The following is a 21928-nucleotide window of genomic DNA, read 5'->3' on the forward strand; positions in this document are numbered from 1 at the left end:
GTATTGCTTCTAATGGATGTCCCAGCCCCTCTCCCATGGGCTTCAAGTGGTATTCCACCCCCTATGCCCTGGGACTTCAATTCCTCCAATTGGAACATAAATAAATGAAATTCAAATTTACACAAGCTATGTTTAAAAAAAAACAGTGGTTGATGGCTAAAGTTTGCTTCTAAGAGCTTGCTAGTGTATTTGCTTTTTGTGTTGTTTACATGTTTAGATTTGTAATTTATATTTCTTGGGTTCAGCATACATTCTTTAACAAAGTTTCTGTTGTTTTTTTTTGCCATTTGAAAGGGGATAAAAAAGTAAATGTTTAAATGAGATAATTGTTTTGAAAGTAACTGACTCATTTACGTAATTGAAAAAAGAAAGAATCTCATTACATGATATGCTGCACATTGTTTTTTTTATCACCAAGTACGGCATTTATTTTTCATTTTGCCTGTCATGTATTAAAGTTCATATCCTTGTTTTTAAAGTTTTGTTTGTAAAAAAAAATGAAGAATTATATTGTTGAATGATTTTTGCAAACACACTGTACTAGAGTTGGTCTGAGATCTCCTGTCCCCTTATTTAACACTTCATTTTATGTAATAATAAATGTCCATTGATTAACATGTTGGTAATATGCTTCAAATATCTTTATAAATGTTAAATATCTTTGTGAAAATTGTAATGATGTTGTGTTGCCATATAATGTGTTCATATTTGCTAGAAAATGCCATCTTTTGATTGAAACTGCTATCTTTAAGTCTGAGTGAAAATGTTATCTTTGAGTGAAACTGCCGTCTTTTGAGTGAAAATCCCATCTTTAAGTGAAAATGCTATCGTTGAGTGAAATACCATCTTTAAGTGAAAATGCTATATCTGAGTAAAAATACCATATTTGAATGAAAATGCCATCTCTGAAAAAAATGCCAACTTTTGAGTGAAATGCTATTTCTGAGTAAAAATGCCATCTTTTGAGTGAAATGCTGTCGCTGAGTGAAAAATGGCATATTGGAGTGAAAAGAAATATTGCCAATAACAGATTTTATAAGTTATGGTCATTGTTAAAATCCTTTCTAAGGATATTGTATTGTTCAATTCTTTTGTAGATTTAGTGTCTATATATACACATTTTTAATATATATATTGATTCCTATATATATATATATAGAGCACAATTATTATAGACCTTCACATTATACATGTATAACAACCTTACATATCTATCTCCATTTAACTTTCCTTGTATAACACTCAGACTTTACTCTAATTTTTTGTACAAGTAGTCATTGTACAAATGAGCCGCGTCACGACAAAACCAACATAATGGGTTTGCGACCAGCATGGATCCAGACCAGCCTGCGCAGTCTGATCAGGATCCATGCTGTTCGCTTACCAACCCTATTACAAGTAGAGTAACTGATAGCGAACAGCATGGATCCTGATCAGACTGCGCGGATGCGCAGGCTGGTCTGGATCCATGCTGGTCGCAAACGCACTATGTTGGTTTTGTCGTGACGCGGCTCAAATATATATACAAATATATCATAAACCCAGTTGCAGTTGACTTAATAATTTTATCTCTTCAGAAACGATAATTTCACTGTGGTAAACCTATTACCAGAGTTAAAATTTTGTTGTATCTGAAATAAGTAGGACACTCAACAATGTATATGTTTGCATGTACATGTATATGTATTTTTTAAACGCATGATTTGTAGAATTTTTCTGTCTGAAAGGACAAAATTTTTTACTTCTGTTAAGCTTATAGAGAGAATAATTTATAGCAATATAATGTGCATGGTCTTTGGTAGGAAAAATATAATTGTACTCATTGTAATGCATGTTATGTTACACCCTCGCCTTTTAGACAATGGTGCAGTTTACTGCATCAGATAATTTCAACAAAGTCGTTCTGGATGCAATGAACAGGCATTGTTTTTCAGTAATGTGATGCACTGATTCAAAATTAAACACTCATCGCCTTTGCATGGATAAGGGTCATTGTAAGGAATTAAAAGCTCATGAGCAAAAATTTTCTCTTTCTGTATTTGTTAGATTGACAATTTTCCGATGGATCATACCTGCCAATGGTGAGGTCACACTCAGACTCCGGTTCCAGTCCGAGGAACTTGGCCAATTTGATCAGACTCTTAACTTTGAAATTGTTGGAACCAGACGTCGGTACCAGCTCTACTGCAGAGGAATTTGTGCTTTCCCAACAATCAGCAGGGAACCAAGGTAATATAAAAATAGACACATTCTATACATGTATCTAGAAATAAGGAAGAATTGAAAATGTTTTTTGTTTAATTTTTTAAGTTAAATGATAATACATTGCCAACAGTCAGTATATTGCCAAATTAGTCTGTTTCAAAGAAAATCCACATAGATGTGATATTTTACTTTTGTCTATGAAAACTTAGTTCTGCTCCATTTAAATCCGTGAAATGGGCATTAAATTTATTTTGACGTTAAACATTTGAAACAAGTTCAGTATGCAATATTAGTTTGAAAAAGTAAGCTAAGATATTATGATATAGAATAATAAAAAAATTTGTTTAAGTATTTTTTTTTTTCAATGCTTGAGCTCGAGCTATTTTAATTACTTACATATACAACTAGTATAAAGTCAGCCCAGCATTTAAGTCTTAAAAACACTCAAATTGAGAATGGACAGTTCCAATTTCAAAGCAGAGCCCAATTCATAAATTAAGGGAGTTTAAAAGTTGAAGAATTACAAAAATTAATTTAAGCGACTTAGAATGAAAAGTTAATGCTACAATTTGTTGAATATTTTCGTCTAGAATTGTGTTTCCACATCGTAAGAAGAGTAAGAAACTGGATGAGATCGTGCATAAGAAATATATTCTGACATCTGAGACTTTCGAGTTTGGACCGCTACTTGTCGGAAGAAACAGAGATAGGTAATGTTTACCCATTTTGCAGGTCTTTTTCTATGATCACTCTCAAATCTCTTGATTCTGTATACATTCTTTATTATTATGTTTTTGACCAATCAAATACCTGTGATCTGAGTTTTAGCTTGGAAAATTATTTTTAATCTACAGACCCAACATTGCTTTTGTTGTTAATGACAAAGTTCAGCATATTGGTACATTTTTGAGTACATAAGTCATATTTTATATTGAGTCATTTATATTTGTAATGGAAGGTTCCCGGAACAAATTGATTTAGTAATTGTAATTATTTATTTATACAGGTATAAAGAGGGGAGGTTCCTGGAATAGATTGATTTTGTAATTTCAATTATTTAATTATACAGGTATAAAGAAGGAAGGTTCCCGGAACATATGGAGACTCTGACAGTAAAGAATACATCCCCATTAGATGCTGACATCAGTTTCTGTTATCTTAATGACAGTAAAGGAGAGACATTCTTGCTGGATCCACCAGCCATGATGCTTAAACCCGGCGAGCAACAGGTACCGATCAATGTTGTCCTCATACTTGTGTATCGTCAAATCTTTAAAAGGGAAAAACAAATAACTGAATTTTTCTCTTTAAGCTAAAAGGAAATAATCTTTATCTGTTAGTGTGTTTGCAGAATTTAAACTTTAAGAAATAATAGTATTAACTATAACTGTGTAAGAAAATATTATTCATTTTTCTAAATTTTAGATTAATAGCCAAAAAACAATGCTTGTATCTGCTTTCTCAATGGATTATATTTATCTATAAGCCATAATCTGGTCATTGCTTTTGATTAGCATGTACTAACTAATTTATATGGTATACAGAACATTTCTTTAAAATATACCATTGTCATTCTTCAATTACAGGATTTGAGCATTTGGGCGTATCCTATGGTACCTAACCATTACGAGGATTCCATTGTATGCTGTGTAAGAGAAAATCCCGAGCCAGTGGTATTCAAAGTTTGTTGTGACGCGTTCCGTCCAGAGCTTGACCTAGATAGGAAACAGCTTCACTTTGATAGAGTCTTATTACACAGGTATCAATATTTGTAGCTTTATAAACAAGGTTGTATGACCGACCTTTACTTTGTCATGGCCAGCCTAATCTGTAAATATATTTATTCTTTATGAAATATATCAATAGAACTTGCTTCATATTTGAGTATAAATAAATATTTCAAATGAATTGCGGAATTGGTCAGCAAGAAATGAAATACACAATTAAAGTTTAGTTATAACTACTTGCACTATTATGAACATGGTTTAAAAAAAAAGAGAGAAAATGAAATACAGTCATACCTAGAAATTAAGGCCTGCTTCTTGAAATACAAAATGTTGTGGACAGGTGGTCTATTAAAACAGGTAATATTGCTCTAAAATTGTGCAAATGTGAACTCAGAAAATACTGACCTTTATGTACAGGTTTTTCTGTTGTGTAATCTTAATTTGTATGTGGTCTTATGCACAGGTTTAACAGTATTATTATTTTTTTAATTTGCAGGAAAGATACAAAGACCATTTACTTGAGAAACAGCACCCAGATTCCTGTACACTGGAAACTTAGTGGCCTTGACATGCTAGGCGAGGACTTCACTGTAGCCGCTGACAGTGGTATTGTTGAGCCCAAGTCAGAATATGCCCTGAATGCCTACTTTAGGGCCATGAAACCTGTCAACTCCATGAAGAAAATGATCAGACTTGAGGTAAGATTAGTTAAACAACAAAGCTATCTGGTCAGGTTAATTTATTTTACAAGGTTTTATTCATGTAACATCCAGGCGCACCCCTACCATGATAGCTTTCAATACAACCTCATAGAACATTAAAGAATCTACTCTAGCATGAGTATGAAGAGCTATATGTTTATTTGTATGTGTGATGGTGAACATCCGGGTATGCTCAAATCCCACTCAGATTTTTTTTCTACTACCAATTAAAAATGGTAGTGTACCACACCACATAATAAAAAACAGTTGAAAAATAGCCACAAGTTTATGTTTGAGTTATATTTTTAAACATATTAATTTTTAAGGTATCATGTAATCAAGTTTGATTTTAAATCAATTTTATGATTGCACATGATGTTGATCTATTTATAGATTTCTGATGCTGAAGAAACAATGGGTGTGATCAGAACAGAACCTATACAAGTTATAGCAGAGGCTTATGATGTAGCAGTTGATATTGCTTTCCCTAAAGGTATGTATCTGGAGACATTAGTTTAAACAACAATTTTTTTTTCTGTCAGTTGGAATATTTCTGACTTCATCAGAATTTGTTTCCATTTTGCCAAATTATTAAAGATTCTATTGGGGAAAATCACATCCAAAAGAAAATATTTATGCTTATAAGATGATATTTACTTTGTGTTTGGCTTTAACACAACTTTATTTATTAATACTGTTTTGTTTTTTTTCATTTAATTAGACAAATTTTAGTATCTTAATTTGTATATGAGAATGATCCACAATGAATTAATAGACAAATAATGGAATCCGTAATTCCAAATATATTCACTTAACAACCCTGTGACCTCTGTGTTACACTGTTAGACTAAGCATTTTTGTCCTATGATATGTAATAGTGTACAATTCTAAGAAAGAAGCACGTGCAATATTATGCATATAAACATAATAAATTATGAAGTTAAAATTTTTTTCTGAAGAAATGTTAAAATACAAATAAACAAAAAGAAAAGACAATATTTCAGACCAGGTTGTATGTATTGGGGACGATGTTGAAGGTACTTGTGTATTGTATCACTGAAAAAAATTGTTTTATTAAAAATCACACAACCTTGTTGTTAAATTGTCAGATATCCTTTACAATGTAAAATGAATTTTGAGGGTCAGAGTTGTTGCGATGTAAAATCTTTCGAAAAATAAAAAAAACTGCCATCTTATATTTATTTGTGAAATTCTGCATGGGAGATGTAAAAATATTATGAAATATGTACATAGTGCAATACATTCTTCAGTGCAATTATTCTAATGCATTTGGAACACATACATGTACAAGTGTTTTGAGAATGGGTGGCATCTCAACACATGTTCCACTGGTATCGAAATGTATAGTACTGTGTGCTGTTGATATAAAAAAAATTAAATATTTCAACCTATGTAAAACTGATTTTATACAAGTTTTTCATACATAAAATAAACTATATACATGTACACACAAAATCAAGTTAAAACAAAACATAGGTATCAGCAAGAGTGCAAGTGAAATAAAACTGTATGTTATACCTGGTATCATCTTCACAAGTAATTGATAAGGAAATTGAATATTTCTACATTATTTGAGCCGCATCACGACAAAACCAACATAATGGGTTTGCGACCAGCATGGATCCAGACCAGCCTGCGCATCCACGCAGTCTGATCAGGATCCATGCTATTCGCTTACAAACCCTATAACAAGTAGAGAAACTGATAGCGAAACAGCATGGATCCTGATCAGACTTCGCGGAGGCGCAGGCTGGTCTGGATCTATGCTGGTCGCAAACGCATTATGTTGGTTTTGTCGTGACACGGCTCATTTGTTTGTTGGTTTCCACTATCATGTTATTGTAAAAGAAAAGAAACAGTTTTCTAATAGATGTAGCATGGACTGGTTTTGTTTATGTTGTTGATTGTTGTCAATTTGTCTTTCCCAAGATATATGCTAAAGCTGTATATAAGTTATATAAGCTGTTAGGATAATTTTACACCAATTTAGTACTGAAATTTTGAGAAGTAAACTAAAAATCAAATAATTATTCCTATGCCTTTTAAAATGTATACAAAATGCTCAATGAATTCTGCACATTAAAACATACTAAAACATTGCATTTAATGACTTTATAAGTGGAAACTACACCTTTATCTGAAACATGAAACTTTTTGCTAATAAAGGAAGCATATTGGCTCAAATGTTAGTAAACCTTAATGTTGTTATCTCGCTCAAATATTGATTGAATGAAGAAAAAGGCTAAAGTAAGTTCCTTAAATATCTTACGAGTTCAATTAAATCTTAGTATAAAATCAATATACATACATAAGTTAAGATTTTTATAGTTATGGCCATACATAATAAGAGTGTCTTCAGTTGTTGTATATTGTGTTTTTATATGTTTGTACAGTGGCACTATTAGGACGGGCCCAAACTCTGTATTATTGTCTTCCTGATATGTTGCATATTTTGATAGTAAAATCCTATAAAGTATAATTCAGCTATGGATTACTCCTGTTTCAAAGCAGGTCAAGAATAAAAGTAAAATGTAACAGGACACATGTTAATAACTTTTTGTTATTTCAGGAACTGATGGTGGCCTTGACTTTAGCACAATCAAGGTGATGGATGAGGTCAAACAGACATGTACACTGAAAAATAAGGGCAAATATGATATTCAGTTTAAGTAAGTTTCTTTCTTGATTAAATGTGGGTTTTTTTTCTTTCTTCACTAATATTAAGCCTTCTTTGCCTGAATGGTTAAAGTTGTTGACTGAAAACCTTTTTCCCAATCTATATTAACATCATTTTTAATTGGTATATTTAAACAAGAATATGAAAATTTCTAGATTTTTTTTTAATTTTCCCAGCTAATGTGATTATAATAAGGATATGTTGTGACTGTATAGTGTTTCAGCAAGCTAGCCATCAAAATCTTGCAGGTTTGCTCCATAGTACTAATTGTGTCAATTTTGAACAGCTCCTATACTATTCTTAAAAGATTGTATAAAGAATGCTTTCTCTATGTAAATAATTATGAAACTTAAAATAGATAACATCTTTTACTGTGCCTTTTACTTTTAAGACAACAAGTTTAATGATTTTACCTTTTCTTTTCAGCTTCCTGTTCGAGAACGTTGATCCTTCCAACCCTAACATAACCAGTCTGTTCTCCGTGATTCCATCGAAGGGCGTGCTAGCCCCGCAGGACAGACAGACGGCTGTACAGGTCATCTTTAAATCAAACAAAGAAGTAACAGTGAAAGATCAACCCATCCTGAAATGTCAGGTGATCGAACCAAACATTGCCGAGGATGGTGAACTCATCGCCAGTATTCCGGTTAAAGTCTCCGTAAAGGCCGTCTTCAACAAGTAATTATACAAAAACAAATTCTTGAAGATCAGAAAGCAGGATACTTTAAAAACAATGTCATAAATTTACAGAAAGGCTGATGTTTCATAGAGATAGATCTTAATTGAAATAAATAAAAGTGTTATTTTGGTATACATGTTCTGTAAAAATGCTGTAGCATGGACAGAATTTTGAAATTTATCATAATTATAGTTTTATTTAATGAAGAATTAATGTATAACATACTGATATTAATTGAAGAAATACTGTTTTTCTATTTTATGTATCATATAGATCTATATTTAGTCTCTGTATTTATAAAATAACTTTTGTTCTATAGTAGGTTCTAAAACATTTTTTTGCTCTTGTTAAAGGTACAACATTTTACCAATGAGTGACATCAACTTTGGTTCCCTGTTAGTAAATAGCAAGAAAACACGAACATTTATAATTGAGAATAAGGGAGAATTTGATTTCAAATACCAAATATCAAAAATGATCAAAGAACCAGCCCAGCAGCCTGGAACCAGGTCAATGAGACCGTAAGTATTGCTTTCAGAAATTCTTTTCTTTTGTTTTTTAATTTAATTGAATTTAATTTTAATTCCTCTTATCATCCTATGAAAGGGAAACAACTTCTGCGAATCATGTCCCTTGAATTTGGCCTTATATTTAAATTTTGCTCTAAATGGACAAAAGAATAAAATCTTTAGTTTATGAAAAGTACAGAAAAGAAAAAAAAATCAAGTATGATCATTTCCGTCAGTAAGCCACTGAAATAGATTTAACATTTTGAATAAACCTCCTTTGTAGAATGTAATTATTGAAATAATGATATAGTTACTATAAATAGCAAAAATACCTCCCGAAAAGTGGCTAACGTGTCAAATATATTATAATGACATAAAAATATAATAATTTTTATATGATAGAACTATGTACTAACATGTTTGTGTTGTGGTGGCTGCAAAACAGATTTTATATATTGTCACAACCTTTTAGTTTGTATCACTCCTATTGTTTATATGTTTAGCATATTATATGCCTGAAAGTAAGCGTGTATATGTGTGTAAAGTATGAACTGTATTTAGCTCTGTGTATGTACATTTGTATGTATGTATGTATGTATTTAGATTGATTTGTTATATTCTGAAACAAATGGTATGATATGAACTTTAATGAATTATCAGCATAGGTAGTGTATATAAATATGTATTTTACATAGTGTTTATTGGTGGATCTTGTGATTCATTTTAGTGTGAGAGAAAATGATCGAAATGCACCCAAATAAAAATACATATACACAATACAATGTTTTCACAAGATGTTAACAATTAGCTAATATGGATCATTCTTATTGCGAGGGAAAAATAATTTAAACACATGTACACACGTTATTTTTATAATTACATTAATGTGACCTCCTCTGCCTATATGATTCATTCAAATTTAGAGGGATAATAATGCACATGTTATAAATATATAAATAAAATCATCTCTGCCCAATATAAGGTTCATTTTTGTTACAAGTGAAAGTTATCAAAACAGATTCCCACTCAAGATGTATGTTTACAATAATTCCATGCTTTAAGTTTTAATATTTTGCCAAATTCATCTGTTTATGTATCACCATCATTGTATAGATTCACTTAGAATTATGTCACATGATTTCCTCATTTTTTTCCAACAAATTCTCATGGTACAATGTGATCATTTCCAATGTCTCTGCTATATATATATGAATGTTAATTCTATGTCTTCTTCTTCTTCTATATTCTTTATATTCTATATTTCTGTCTGTTCCTCCATGTCTAGTTCCGTGGCATCATCTGTGTTAGGATCTTTACCAGGACGTAGTAAACAGTAAGTCTCCTTCAGTTGTTAACATTCAACGTTCAATTATGCTTCAGTGCCGTAATCATTATGTACTTTCACACCAGTGTTGTAACTGTGTAAAGTAATTTTCTTATGAATGTGTCAACTGCTGTCCAAAAAAGCACCTTTAAAAACAACGAAGAAAAAAAAATGAAAAGAAAATGTTAGGTTAGTGAACCCAGTGTTTGTAAGTTGGAATCTGGATTGTTTAAAATTTTGAACAATGTTGAAAGATGGATCATCTGAAGTAATTTTATAATGAATTAAAGTCAGCAAGCATGTATAAGTGGAGAATTTTAGATCTGTTAGTACTGGTACACAGCTTGATTTACCATTCTGAGTTAGACAATATTCAATTTATTGGAGCCAGTCTATTTAGAATAAGAAGTGAGTTATTTGTGGGGTTCACAGATTTATTGAGATTTTTTTTTTTTTAATTGACTTCATTTCAAATAATCTGAAGAACAGTCAGAGATATTTCTTATGTTTCCTTCAACTAAAAAACAGTGTATTTTTACCTCACAATTCCTATCAGCTTTTCTACATGTATGTAGCCTATATTGTCCTGTATGTATACCTTCTTCTCTCATTTCTTTATATTCTTCTTTCTATCTGTCCATAAAATTATAGCAACTACCAGTCTCACCATTCCCGTATCCTGGGTAAACAAGACTCAAGTCAAGTGTAAGTTTGAAATGATTTTTTTCATATTTAGTTTAACATTGTCATAAATAAACATCTGGAAATACATAAATAAACATCTGGAAATACATAAACAAACATCTGGAAATACATAAACAAGCATCTGGAAATACATAAACAAACATCTGGAAATACATAAACAAACATCTGGAAATACATAAACAAACATCTGGAAATACAGAGAGAGAGAGAGTGTGTGTTTCAAAAAGTGCTTTACTGTTATTAAAGTTGAATTAAATATTTCTGAAAAACAGATAAAAAGAAAAAATGTGAGAATCATTTACTGGTTAATTGGAATTAAATTTAAAGCATGTTAAATTTGTAGAATATGAAGCAAACTTCTGTCAGACCAAGAGTAAAACAAACAAAAAATCTCTGTCACCTAAACCCTTTGTTCTTTAATACTTGGTCTGCATTGTTCATTTTATCTGAACAGATTTTATACTTTACATAGCTCAATTTCTGTGTTTGGAAATTCTGAATATGTTTAAATAGACTGTTCTAAATTCTAAGCTTGGCAAAGTTGTTACAAAATTTCAACAGGTTAGCACTGTTCCAAATTGAAAGCCTGGCGAAGCCATTACACTAATTCATCAGTTGAAAATTAACTGTTCTTCTAAAGCTCAGTGCTTTTTCTTTTTTTCAAAGTTCATTAAAATCACCATGAAATAAATGATTTTATAGTACCTGGTATTGTTTTCCCTGTATACACCTTTTACATAGGATTTTTTTCTCTTTTTCTTTTTATTAATTTAAATATCTGTATAGACATATAGGTATATACATGTATTTACTATTGTTATAATTACAATATATAATTATGTGCATAGTATTACATGTATATGAATTTATCTTTGCCCTTTTTTTTTTTTTTTTTTTTAATATATATAATTATGTTTTATAACAGAATATTATTTTACAGTGTACTAAACCATTGTGATAATATTTATATTCTACATATTTAATACTTGCCAAATTATCACCTCAGCACTGGACTGTTGCACATGTTTTATTACTTCATGTGCAGTAATTTAACAGTCTAATGCTGTGATGATGGACATTTTATTTGTTACATTTGTTTTTGAACCAGCTTAAATGTATAGCCAGATTTGTTCTATGATTTATATTTCACTTCTTTTGAATACTATATATATGAGCCGCGTCACGTCAAAACAAACATAGTGCGTTTGCGACCAGCATAGATCCAGACCAGCCTGCGCATCCCTGCCAAAAAAAAAAATGCGCGGACACACAGGCTGGTCTGGATCCATGCTGGTCGCAAACGCACTATGTTGGTTTTGTCATGACGCGGCTCATATATACATGAATATATATGTATATGTGTGAGATGTTTTAGCTTAAATATATATATTATTTTTCTCAACGTATTCTCCTAAATATAAGGGGAATTAGCTTAAATCCTTTAAGCCATGACATTGCACTTTTTTTCTGGGAAAAGATGTGAATTTACAGGATTTATTGTAACCCTGCCCTCCCTAATTACATGTATAGACCTGTTCTGATTTCATTAAAATAAGGAACCAGCTTTGAAGGATGAATTGCGTTTCACTTGCAAATTCTTACTTTTGAAATACAGAGTATGGTCCCTGGTTTGTATCCGGTTTGCGGGACCAAAATATCAGAATGACATTGACAACTGAATATTGACGTCGGCCTTTCAACTCTAATTTCAAATGTAAAAGACATTTATAACAAATGTGACATCAACGTCTCATCACGGTAAAATGCTACGTACCATAATAGCGCCAAGTCTATAAGACGTCTATCCTCCTTATGATAATACGCGTTATATCTAATAGAGGGTGTATCATTTTGCTATTCATACTACATGTAATAATTATAATAAGTAATTCACATCTTTTCCCATTCATAACATTGCACAAAAATCTTTCCCTGTTCCTTATGTAGGCAAAAACATTTCTATTCCTAAAATGCAGGCCTGTAAAGGGAGATAAGCGTACAAAATCTCGAGATGGCTCTAGTTCAGGTAGATCTGTTGCCAAACCAAAGAAAACCGATTCGACCAGGTTTGTATCCGATTATTGGTGCACTTACTCTCTTTTAATTTTTTTTTGTTGGAAACTGACAAAACTGACTTCATTGTTTTGTTTTGTAACAATTTTTGTAGTGAAGATTTTAAAGTGGTAGCCATATTGTTTTGCCTTTGCTAAAATCATTTTACTGTGAAATCGGAAAAGTCTGTGGTCATATAAAATGATAACAAAAAGTTACAAGATTTTACAATTTTTTTTTTCTTTTGCTATGTCTGGTGAATGCAGGAATATAAAAAAATAAACAATAATGTTTGTTACAGTAGGCTGTTTTTCTTGTCATGTTAAAGAATTTGTTATATTTATAACTTGTCATGGAAACACTGAACTGGTTCCTAGCTATTGTTTTAACGTTATAGTCCAGCAATTAAAGCACTGGGAACAAGCTGATATAATTATGACAAATATTATTTTAAATGGGATAACCAAACTTTTTTTTAACTCATATTGAAATATTCTGTTTAGAAACTTGATATTATTTTAAAATAAAAATTTAGTGCATCGTTAGTCAGACATTTCAGACAAGACGAGGCAAAGATATTGAGATAATAATTTTATGGAAATGTTGGTGCCGGTACAGTCCTTTCCCAATTCACAGTAAACTAGCTTCAGTCATTCTAATATTGAAATTTTTTTCCCTAACAATTCAAAATGTTTGCAAAATGTTCACTTCTTTTTGTTAACCTTTTTTTTGTTTAACCAAACTTGTTTTAATTTTTGCACAACAGTTATGTTAAGAATCATTTAGTTATAATTATAATAATTTTTTTCTGATTTTGAAACTGAAAATTTTGATGTCTGTAAGAAATTTTTGTTTGTCAGTTTTCGGCACTTTTCCGAGAGATTCCCATGTATGGAAACTTTTATTCTCAGACTATTTCAAAACTGAGTACATATAACAATCATAAGTCATGCAAAGCCCATTTTTATTTCCATGGTTGATTAGGCTGTGTGATAGATGTTCTATATTTTCCTTATATATCTTTACTTTACATTTGTGACTTTGGGTTTATATATAAAACTATAATTCATGACTTTGGGTTCCATTAAAACTACTTTTGGCTAATTTAAGTTACAAAGTGTGAGCATGGTTTTACTTCTTTCTGTTGCAGAAATCTGTTGTCGTTAAATTTTTTTTTTTAATTTTTGAATTTTTAAAACTTTTATCTTTTTAATGATTTAATTTTAACTTTAATAAATCTGATAGGAAAGATGCTTTTAAAACAATTATTTTAAGTCTGTTTATGTCTCACTTTATTACAACTTCCCTATATTTTTATAAATATTAATTTTAATATATAATTAAATTTATGTTATTTGATAGAGAGAAATATTATTAGGAATTTTAATTAATTCATTGTAAATTTTGTCAAAAATAAAAATTTGGACCATTTTTCGGGGTGGGAATTATAATAAGCAAGAATTATATATGCATGAAGTAATAATCAAATTAGAATTTCTTGAGCTACATATGTATGAATTAATTCCCACGGCATGGCTTATATGATGTAGATGTCAGATGTGAATGGAGGTGTAACATGCATTTTAGTTATAATTTGGTTTCTTTATTTTACAGTGGAATAAAAATTATATTTAAATTTTTAGTCTGTGCAAACTGTGCAAGTTGTATATTTGTTTTGTCTAAGTAATTTGTAGATAGACAAGTTATAACCTCACCTCTAAACCCTTTCTTTGCTATTGCTTCATAAGTAACATGTTTGCTTACTAGCATTGATTGATTCATAATTTCAAAAAACTTTGGTTCACTAAATTAATAGGAGCCATTAAAAAGGAACAGATAAAAATATTTCTCATTCTTCAGATTGTTTTTTTTTCTGTACAACAAAACTTCAGTCTTTTAATGAACAGAAAAAATCTGTTAAACTGGCTTATTTAATATATAATTAACTTAGATGGTTTATTTTTAAGAAATATTATTAAAAATGCTGAAGAGAACACTTTAGAAAACATGAATCAATCATTTGACTTCAAGATCAATAAACTGATTTTAGAAAACCAGTCAAAAAAATGTTTACCATTGGTTCATTTAAAAAATTTATTATATCTCAAAATAACCAATCAAAATTGTTTTTAAATTAGTGAGTTTGAATTCAAAATGTATCTTATATTTTCATTGGTCAATCTCAATATGTAACAAACATGTAGACTGGTTTTCTAGATCCAATTTTGTCAGTCTTGGCCTTTAGTTCTGCTTCCTGCTATACTAACAAACCAGTCTATTTCTCTGCTTGCTGTGTGTAGTGAACAATCCGAAAGTGTTGTGCAGAAGCCAAGCCACATAAGTGGCACGCCTGCCAAGTCGGGCAGAGACCATCCAGGCGTTGGTAGTTCCATGCGTGGAAAGTTTACTTTATTCCAAAATAACAGGTAAAGTTGATGAAAAATAATTGTGTTGGAAAATCATTACAGATTTATGAAAAATTGTTTGTTCATTGTTCATATATGGTACGTATGGTCAAAACTTTTTTTAGTCAGGGGAGAAAACAATTTTAACCTGAATTATTCACATTGAAATATCTTCATAGAATTCACATGTTTTCAGGTGTTTTTTTTGTTGTTTTTTGGGGGTTTTTTTGTTATTTTTTCTTTATTCTTAATTGTATTCCTTTTGGGGGAATGGGGTTTTTTTTTGTTTTGTTTTTTGTCAGAATTTTTTTCTGATTGTTTAGAACTTTTTATTACAGCGATTTAGGTAGGAAAAAAAACACATCCTAAATTGATGTTATTTAAATATAGTACATTGTGATTATATACTTACTCTTCACTAAATGTAGTAAATAGCAGCAGTAAATGATAATGAAATAGATTGTTTTTATTTGCTACAAATTTCTATTTCCCTTATTACCGGTAGATTATTTTGAACATGCTTTGAAGTAAAAGTTCTGTAATTTTAATTGTTAATGTACATGCATATAAATGTTGTTTTTTTTTTGGTATTTTGTTCATTTTCAGTTTCAAGAAAATTTCAATAGATAGAATCACTTCTACGTAAATTTATGTGTTGACACTTACTCATAGATATTATTAAATTTGAATTTCTTTCTGGCTTATTAGAATTGTACATAAATATGTAGATTAAAGTAAGAAACTTTTTAAGCTTTGTAAACTTAATTTCAAAGTGATTGCATGATAAAAATTAAAACTGTTAAATCAAAGTCCTACCTTGTTATCTTTGCTGCACATGTTTTAGTCAGATTATCGGTATTCATATTTAATCATGCTAAAATCAAAGCATCATGTATTAATAGGGATATTTCAAGGGAATAGTTTATGAAAATGATCAATTTGTGTAGCAGTCCGTGACCAAGCGATGTTTTATAATTTCAGACAAGAAATGGGTGGACAGTCTAAGTTACAGCTCGGAGCTTTCACGATATTCCCAGCATTTGGTATAATCTTACCAAACGGTCATCAAACCATCACTGTCGACTGTGTGGCCGAGTCACAGGGAAGATTTGACGAGGTATAAAAATTTTTTATACATGTCATATTCATATATATTAGATTGTATTTAAAATTTAATATACCGGTATATTGTAATTAAATTGTAAAATTTGATTAACTAAAGATCTGTCTGAAATTTATTTCCTAAGCTGAATGGCAAGTTTTCTAGGCTCGAATACTCAAGTTTTCTAAACCTTGGAAAAAAAGCTCAGAAATTAACATTTTCTTTGATTGCAATTGCAAATTTTCTGAGCTCACAAAGGCTACAACTTTTCATACATAGGGAGAATTTTTGTGTATACAATAGCAAAAACCCTTAATCAGTTTCTTAATTTTAATATAAAATAAGGAAATATTAAACTTATAGAGCATTTACATAAAAGCATTGTAACATTCATACGTAAATAAACAGTATTTTAACTTTAAATTATAATTTTGTAGGAGTTAAGTATAGATATAGCTGATAGAGATCCAACTGATCACCCAGGTGGCATATCATACAAGTTGCTGGCCGAGGCTTGTATCCCGTCCATTAATGTTGACGACCTTGGTTCGATCTTTGAGGAGCACCGTGTCTGCAAGAACTTGAGTGTCTGGCAGCACACAAACTCTGTAAGTTCAATCTTTATTTGCTTATTAAGCATAATGGATAATTTTTTGCTTTGAAATTATCCTTAGCAAGGGTACGGAGTTTCAGTTTCATAATTGACACAACAAATGGTGTAGTGTCTGAAATCTTATAAAAGTGAATATAAGAGTGCCTTAAGCTCAGTTGAGCTGCCATGGCATTGAAACTTATATGTAAGTATAGAACTTAAGTAAATCAAGAGGAGAGAACACACTTAATATAAGAAGTTAGGTATATAAAGTTTTTCTTAATTTTTCATAATTCTTATCTGATACAGAGCTTTTCTGAAAAGTTATGCATTATTTCCTTCATTATTTTGCATTCCTATGATTGAAATAGTGAGTTGAATACATTTAAATATTTGGATTGACCTATCCAGGAGAGGCACAAAAATTACTGCCCATAAGTTATATTGAGTTTGTGGTAATAATTTTTTTGTACATGGAATTGGAGACTCAAAAGTTCTTTCTGAAGTGTTTCTTTATTTTGTTGTTCCTTTTTTGTTTGACAACTAGTCAAGCTTATTTATTTTGTAATCAGAGTTGTTTCCCCTTTTTTACAGCTGGAGAGTAGTGGTGTTTATGCTGAGGATGAGAAGAAATTTGTGTTTAACAACGTGATTGTTGGACGTAAAGCTACTGCTAGATTCAAGATCTCCAACAACCAGAAGGTCCCATGTGACGTGGTGTTCACTGTAAAACCCCTAGGTGCAAAGAGCCGGCAACAAGACATATTTGAAGTAGAACCTGGCAGGTCTCAAATTATGAACCACAGTTACGTGTATGCCACTGTTACCTTTACTCCACCTTCAATGCAGGTATGTCTAATTTTTCTAGAAATATTTTCAAATTAAGAAAAATTAACGAAACTTTATTCGGTATTTTCTTATATGCATGTATAAAGCAGCTATATTTTTTTTTTATATCCACATCTGTTAAAAATGGAATAAAATCACAAATTAATAGATTTACAATAATATTAAAGATATTTTTTTTTTTATAAAATGCTTTATGCCATAAGTTGAAGTAACCTTTGAAACTAAAATCACAAGATTTAAAAAAAAAAAAATTCTAATTGATCATTCTACAAAAATCCTCTAAATCTGTAAAAGTAAAAGACTGTGCTTAATAAATTTTAGGTGTATAAACATTTAAATGTGTTTTGAACCTTTTTGCAGAGTTTCAGTGCATTGTTTGAAGCAGTCATTGACGGACTGTCACCTAACCAGGCCAGAGGCAAGACCCTCACATTTGAAATTGCTGGTGATGGTAACTTACCCAGAATCTCTATTACCAAGCCAACTGTAAGAAACAAGAGAGGACAACCATTACTCTTGTTCAAGAAAAATCTTGTTGGTAGAACAGAGTCACTTCCCTTGGTTCTGCAAAATGATGGCACTTTGCCAAGTAAGGTATGTAGAAAATGATGATCAAAGTAATTTGATTGGTCGGTTTTAGAGTTTAGATTGAAAATCGACCAATGACAGAGATCCAGTTTCAGGTTAATTTGTAATTGCATTGTTTAAAAAAAAGTTCCGTTAATTTTTGTGTCACATACGAAGAGACATGTAGATTTTCATATTTATTGTTAACTTTAACGTTTGTTTTTTGGAAATGATTCACTTTCATGTTAATTAATTTCATTCTACTTAACTTATAATCATACATGTAGTTACATTACATTTCTTTGTACATGGTTACAAGTGTTCAGGCATTTACCAGAAGTTTAGGTTTTTTATATTCCTGAAGGCAGCCTTTTTCTATATAAAACAAATTGACATAATGCTAAATTTAGGGTATTGAGATTTTCTTAAATTTTGAACTTGCACCCATGTTTGTATATAGTGTTTATTTTTCAAACTTTCAACTGTTTTGTGTATTTTTTCTCTAGGTTGACATAGATCTTATAGACCCTGATGGAGTGTTCAAACTATTGCCAGCAGAAAACACAAATGCTATCATGGCAGATGACGAGGATGAAGGTATAGATACAGCTTAAATAAATCACTAACATCATGAATTTACCATATATTGTATATCCTCACCTTAGTGCAGTAATAGGTTAACTTCTATTTAAATATATAAGGATTTAAGCCATTACTGCTTTAAGGTGACAATATATGCTTGAGAAATTATAAGGAGTAAATGTATACACTCTCCATCCAAATTTTGCAAGATAAAAAGTTGGTGGTATTATTTCTTTATCAGAGAGGAAGGTTTTAACCTTTAGCGTGCTGGAATGTTAAGTGAGTAGCCTCAGTGACACCAGTATAGAGTCAGTCCAGCCTGTATATCCGTGCAGTCTGACCAGGCTCTATACTGTTGGTGAGCAACTTCAAACTTTCATCTTGATATCCCCAAAATTTGTTATGGAGAATTCAAAAATTTGAAGCTGGGCAAGTCCATTTAGGAAAATCAGCAGCTTAAAGGTTACAATGTATGACAAGATAATTTTATGATTTTCTAGTCAAACAGCCGTTTAGACCTAGAACATTTCCTTAACTATTCAAGAGAAATATTTCGTTATCTCTTATAGTTATCTCTTAAAGATAATTTATTTGAAACAAATAGAAATTATTCATTTTTTTCTTTTATTTTTTAAATCAGATGCATCCAGAAGACCACACACAGCCTCAGTCAATGTCAGTGTTGGTGAAACTGTCGCCTTTAAAGTCAATTTCTGCCCAACGGCAATCCAGAGGTCACAGGCACATGTTCGTGTATCGGTGATTGACAACCAGTACGAGGATTCTGTAATCCAGCTTGTTGGCGAGGGATACGAGGATGAAATCTCATTGGACAAGATAAACAGCGTAGATGTACCCATTGACCCCGAGAGTGAGGAAGGCAATATGGCTGAAGATGATGTTTCAGGTGACTAAAGAAATAAATTCAAATTTAAAATAAAATATTTACTGTTGTTTTCAAGGGGCATTTTAAAACACTTTGTTAAGACTGCAAGAACAGTACTTATAAATCCTTGAAATGTTTAATGTTTAGGTAAATACTCTTCTTCATATATATAAAGATGTCCAATCAAACTTGAAAAAAATTTTTTACTATATTTTGATTGGAAATAAAGTTAGTAAATAGCCAATAAAGCTACAGAAGTACAGGTTTATAAGCAATGAAACTGCATTTTTTTAAAAATATTTGCAAGTAATGAAAAGGGGATTGATTTTTATAGACAAGGCTAAATTGACATCATTATTGTAATGGCCTATATAAAATGTCTTTGGTTTCAACTTAACAGAAATTAAGCATAGAAAATAAAAACTTATTCTTAAACTTAAGCATAAGTTTTGTTATCAAACTTGCTTTTAAAATTTGTAACAAAATATTTGTCAATTTTTCTTACAGCTGCAAAACCAAATCTTATTCGGTTTGGAGACTGTTTTATCAACGAGCCTCGTACTTTGACATTCTCGATGACAAACCATTCCAAGACAGATGCAATCAGATTCCAGTGGCCTGATCATCCACAGTTGAAATTCTCGCCCACTGTAGGTCATCTCCATACCAACTGTAGTAAAGATTTCACAGTGACCTTTAAATCTGACCAGCCAAAAACACTGCAAGAGTCTGCAGTGCCGTGTAAAGTTACCAAGATTACCTTTAACAAACCAGGACAGGTAATTTAATGACAAAAACTTGTTTGATGAACATTTTGTTTAAAAGTAAACAATCATTTGCATACTTATATGACAAAGGAATGGTTCGGAGAAAAGAACTTGAAATATTTTCATGCATATTTTTACAAACTTCAAAAGTTTTCATAAGGCAACTTCAAAAGTTTTCATATTTAAGACTTTAAGAACTGTTATTATTTTATCAAGACTGTTTTACTGGTATTATTTTAAATGTTTTAAAAAACATGTTATATTTATTAATTTTATAGGCAACAGACTGGGATGACCGTATACGTACTGTCAAGTGGGTTGACATACCAAACTCTCCTGTAGAGGGCAGCACCACCGGAACTAAGACAGCCACCACAGCCACGCCTAGGCCAGCTAAGAGGAAGGTTGTAGAAACTGAACCAGAACCTCCTCATAGCGAGGTTGCCGACTCGGCTCGAAATGTTGATCTGCTTGTCAGTGCCGTAGCTGATTATAGTAAATTCAAGTGTAAATTAGACAGTATCTGCTTCAGAGAGACTTTGATGTTCCAAACCAGAGTTTACGAGTAAGTGTATCATGTTTTACTTTTCTCACTATTTCAATATATAATATAAAGATAAATTACAGTTGCATTATTTCATCAATGTGTCACATCAATATTTGTGTATTAAATGTGAAATAACATGAAATGAAAAGAATTTTAGTCATGCTGATTATTTTCTTCTTTTTATTTATGTTTACATGTTTAGATGTAAACAGTTAAAGGTAAGTATGAGATTGACCAGTTGGCTATAAAATTATAACAGACTTTGCAAAACATTTCTTCAATGCATACTTGCATTACAAAACTTTCTATTTATAGCAATGATTATCGTAATGAATTTTCTTTATCTACAGGTTTCAGATGAGTAACAAGGGATCGGTTCAGCTAGATTACAGTTGGCAGGTAGTAATGGAGAACTTCACACCAACCATACAGCGTGCTGTGACCTTCATCTCTGAAGGTGACAGGCCCGAGTCTCGTGTAGACGTAATTGACACACAGTACATTCCGTTCACTATAGAGCCAGAGTATGGCACAATTATGGCAGGAAAGAAACAGACATTTGCTGTCAAGTTTACTCCCCTGGATACCAATGATTATGAAGGCAGACTGGTCTGCACGTAAGCTGACAATTTTATTTTATTTTTTTTAAATCAACTGACTGGTTTTTAGAACCAACATGTGGATGCACGACTTGATTTAATCTAACTTTTATTAAAACTTCAGGACATAATTGACTTTGGATTTTTCATGTATGGTTGGTGGTTTTACTTGGGTGTCCACTTATGTCTGAAATAATGCCTGGCACCATCTGTCTTCTTTCATTGGTAAAAATGAAAATTGACATATGACATGTACAGTGTATATGTTGCTTTTGTGCATATCTTAAAGGTTAAAATTATATGAAAAGATGTTATTTTGGAAATATTTTAAGATGTTGTATCAATTAGGTTAAAAATAACTAACAAACTATTATAAGGGGTGACTCTGCACAAGAGAATTTTAGGAAGATAAACTGGTATTTGATTAACTAT

General features: G+C 31.2%; 1 protein-coding gene across 16 annotated transcripts in view; it reads left to right on the top strand.

The window, feature by feature from the left end:
- LOC132746563 (hydrocephalus-inducing protein homolog) overlaps positions 1 to 21928 on the top strand; it is a 79086-nt gene that overhangs the window by 45352 nt on the left and 11806 nt on the right. For 13 of the 16 annotated variants that reach the window (XM_060735746.1, XM_060735751.1, XM_060735753.1 and 10 more), the window contains 20 exons: positions 2047 to 2229; positions 2796 to 2915; positions 3275 to 3434; positions 3792 to 3964; positions 4429 to 4630; positions 5027 to 5126; positions 7224 to 7323; positions 7758 to 8009; positions 8364 to 8531; positions 12525 to 12614; positions 14901 to 15026; positions 15987 to 16122; positions 16545 to 16715; positions 17294 to 17548; positions 17909 to 18142; positions 18622 to 18712; positions 19338 to 19604; positions 20091 to 20362; positions 20629 to 20915; positions 21248 to 21514. In XM_060735746.1, coding sequence (XP_060591729.1) covers positions 2047 to 2229; positions 2796 to 2915; positions 3275 to 3434; positions 3792 to 3964; positions 4429 to 4630; positions 5027 to 5126; positions 7224 to 7323; positions 7758 to 8009; positions 8364 to 8531; positions 12525 to 12614; positions 14901 to 15026; positions 15987 to 16122; positions 16545 to 16715; positions 17294 to 17548; positions 17909 to 18142; positions 18622 to 18712; positions 19338 to 19604; positions 20091 to 20362; positions 20629 to 20915; positions 21248 to 21514 — 3654 coding nt within the window. The remainder of the gene's footprint in view (positions 1 to 2046; positions 2230 to 2795; positions 2916 to 3274; positions 3435 to 3791; positions 3965 to 4428; positions 4631 to 5026; positions 5127 to 7223; positions 7324 to 7757; positions 8010 to 8363; positions 8532 to 12524; positions 12615 to 14900; positions 15027 to 15986; positions 16123 to 16544; positions 16716 to 17293; positions 17549 to 17908; positions 18143 to 18621; positions 18713 to 19337; positions 19605 to 20090; positions 20363 to 20628; positions 20916 to 21247; positions 21515 to 21928) is intronic. The other 3 variants (XM_060735757.1, XM_060735762.1, XM_060735761.1) reach the window with 2 other exon arrangements.

Source organism: Ruditapes philippinarum, unplaced genomic scaffold (assembly GCF_026571515.1).
Source record: "Ruditapes philippinarum isolate M1 unplaced genomic scaffold, ASM2657151v2 ctg1152_1_1_1_1, whole genome shotgun sequence".
NCBI lineage: Eukaryota > Metazoa > Mollusca > Bivalvia > Venerida > Veneridae > Ruditapes > Ruditapes philippinarum.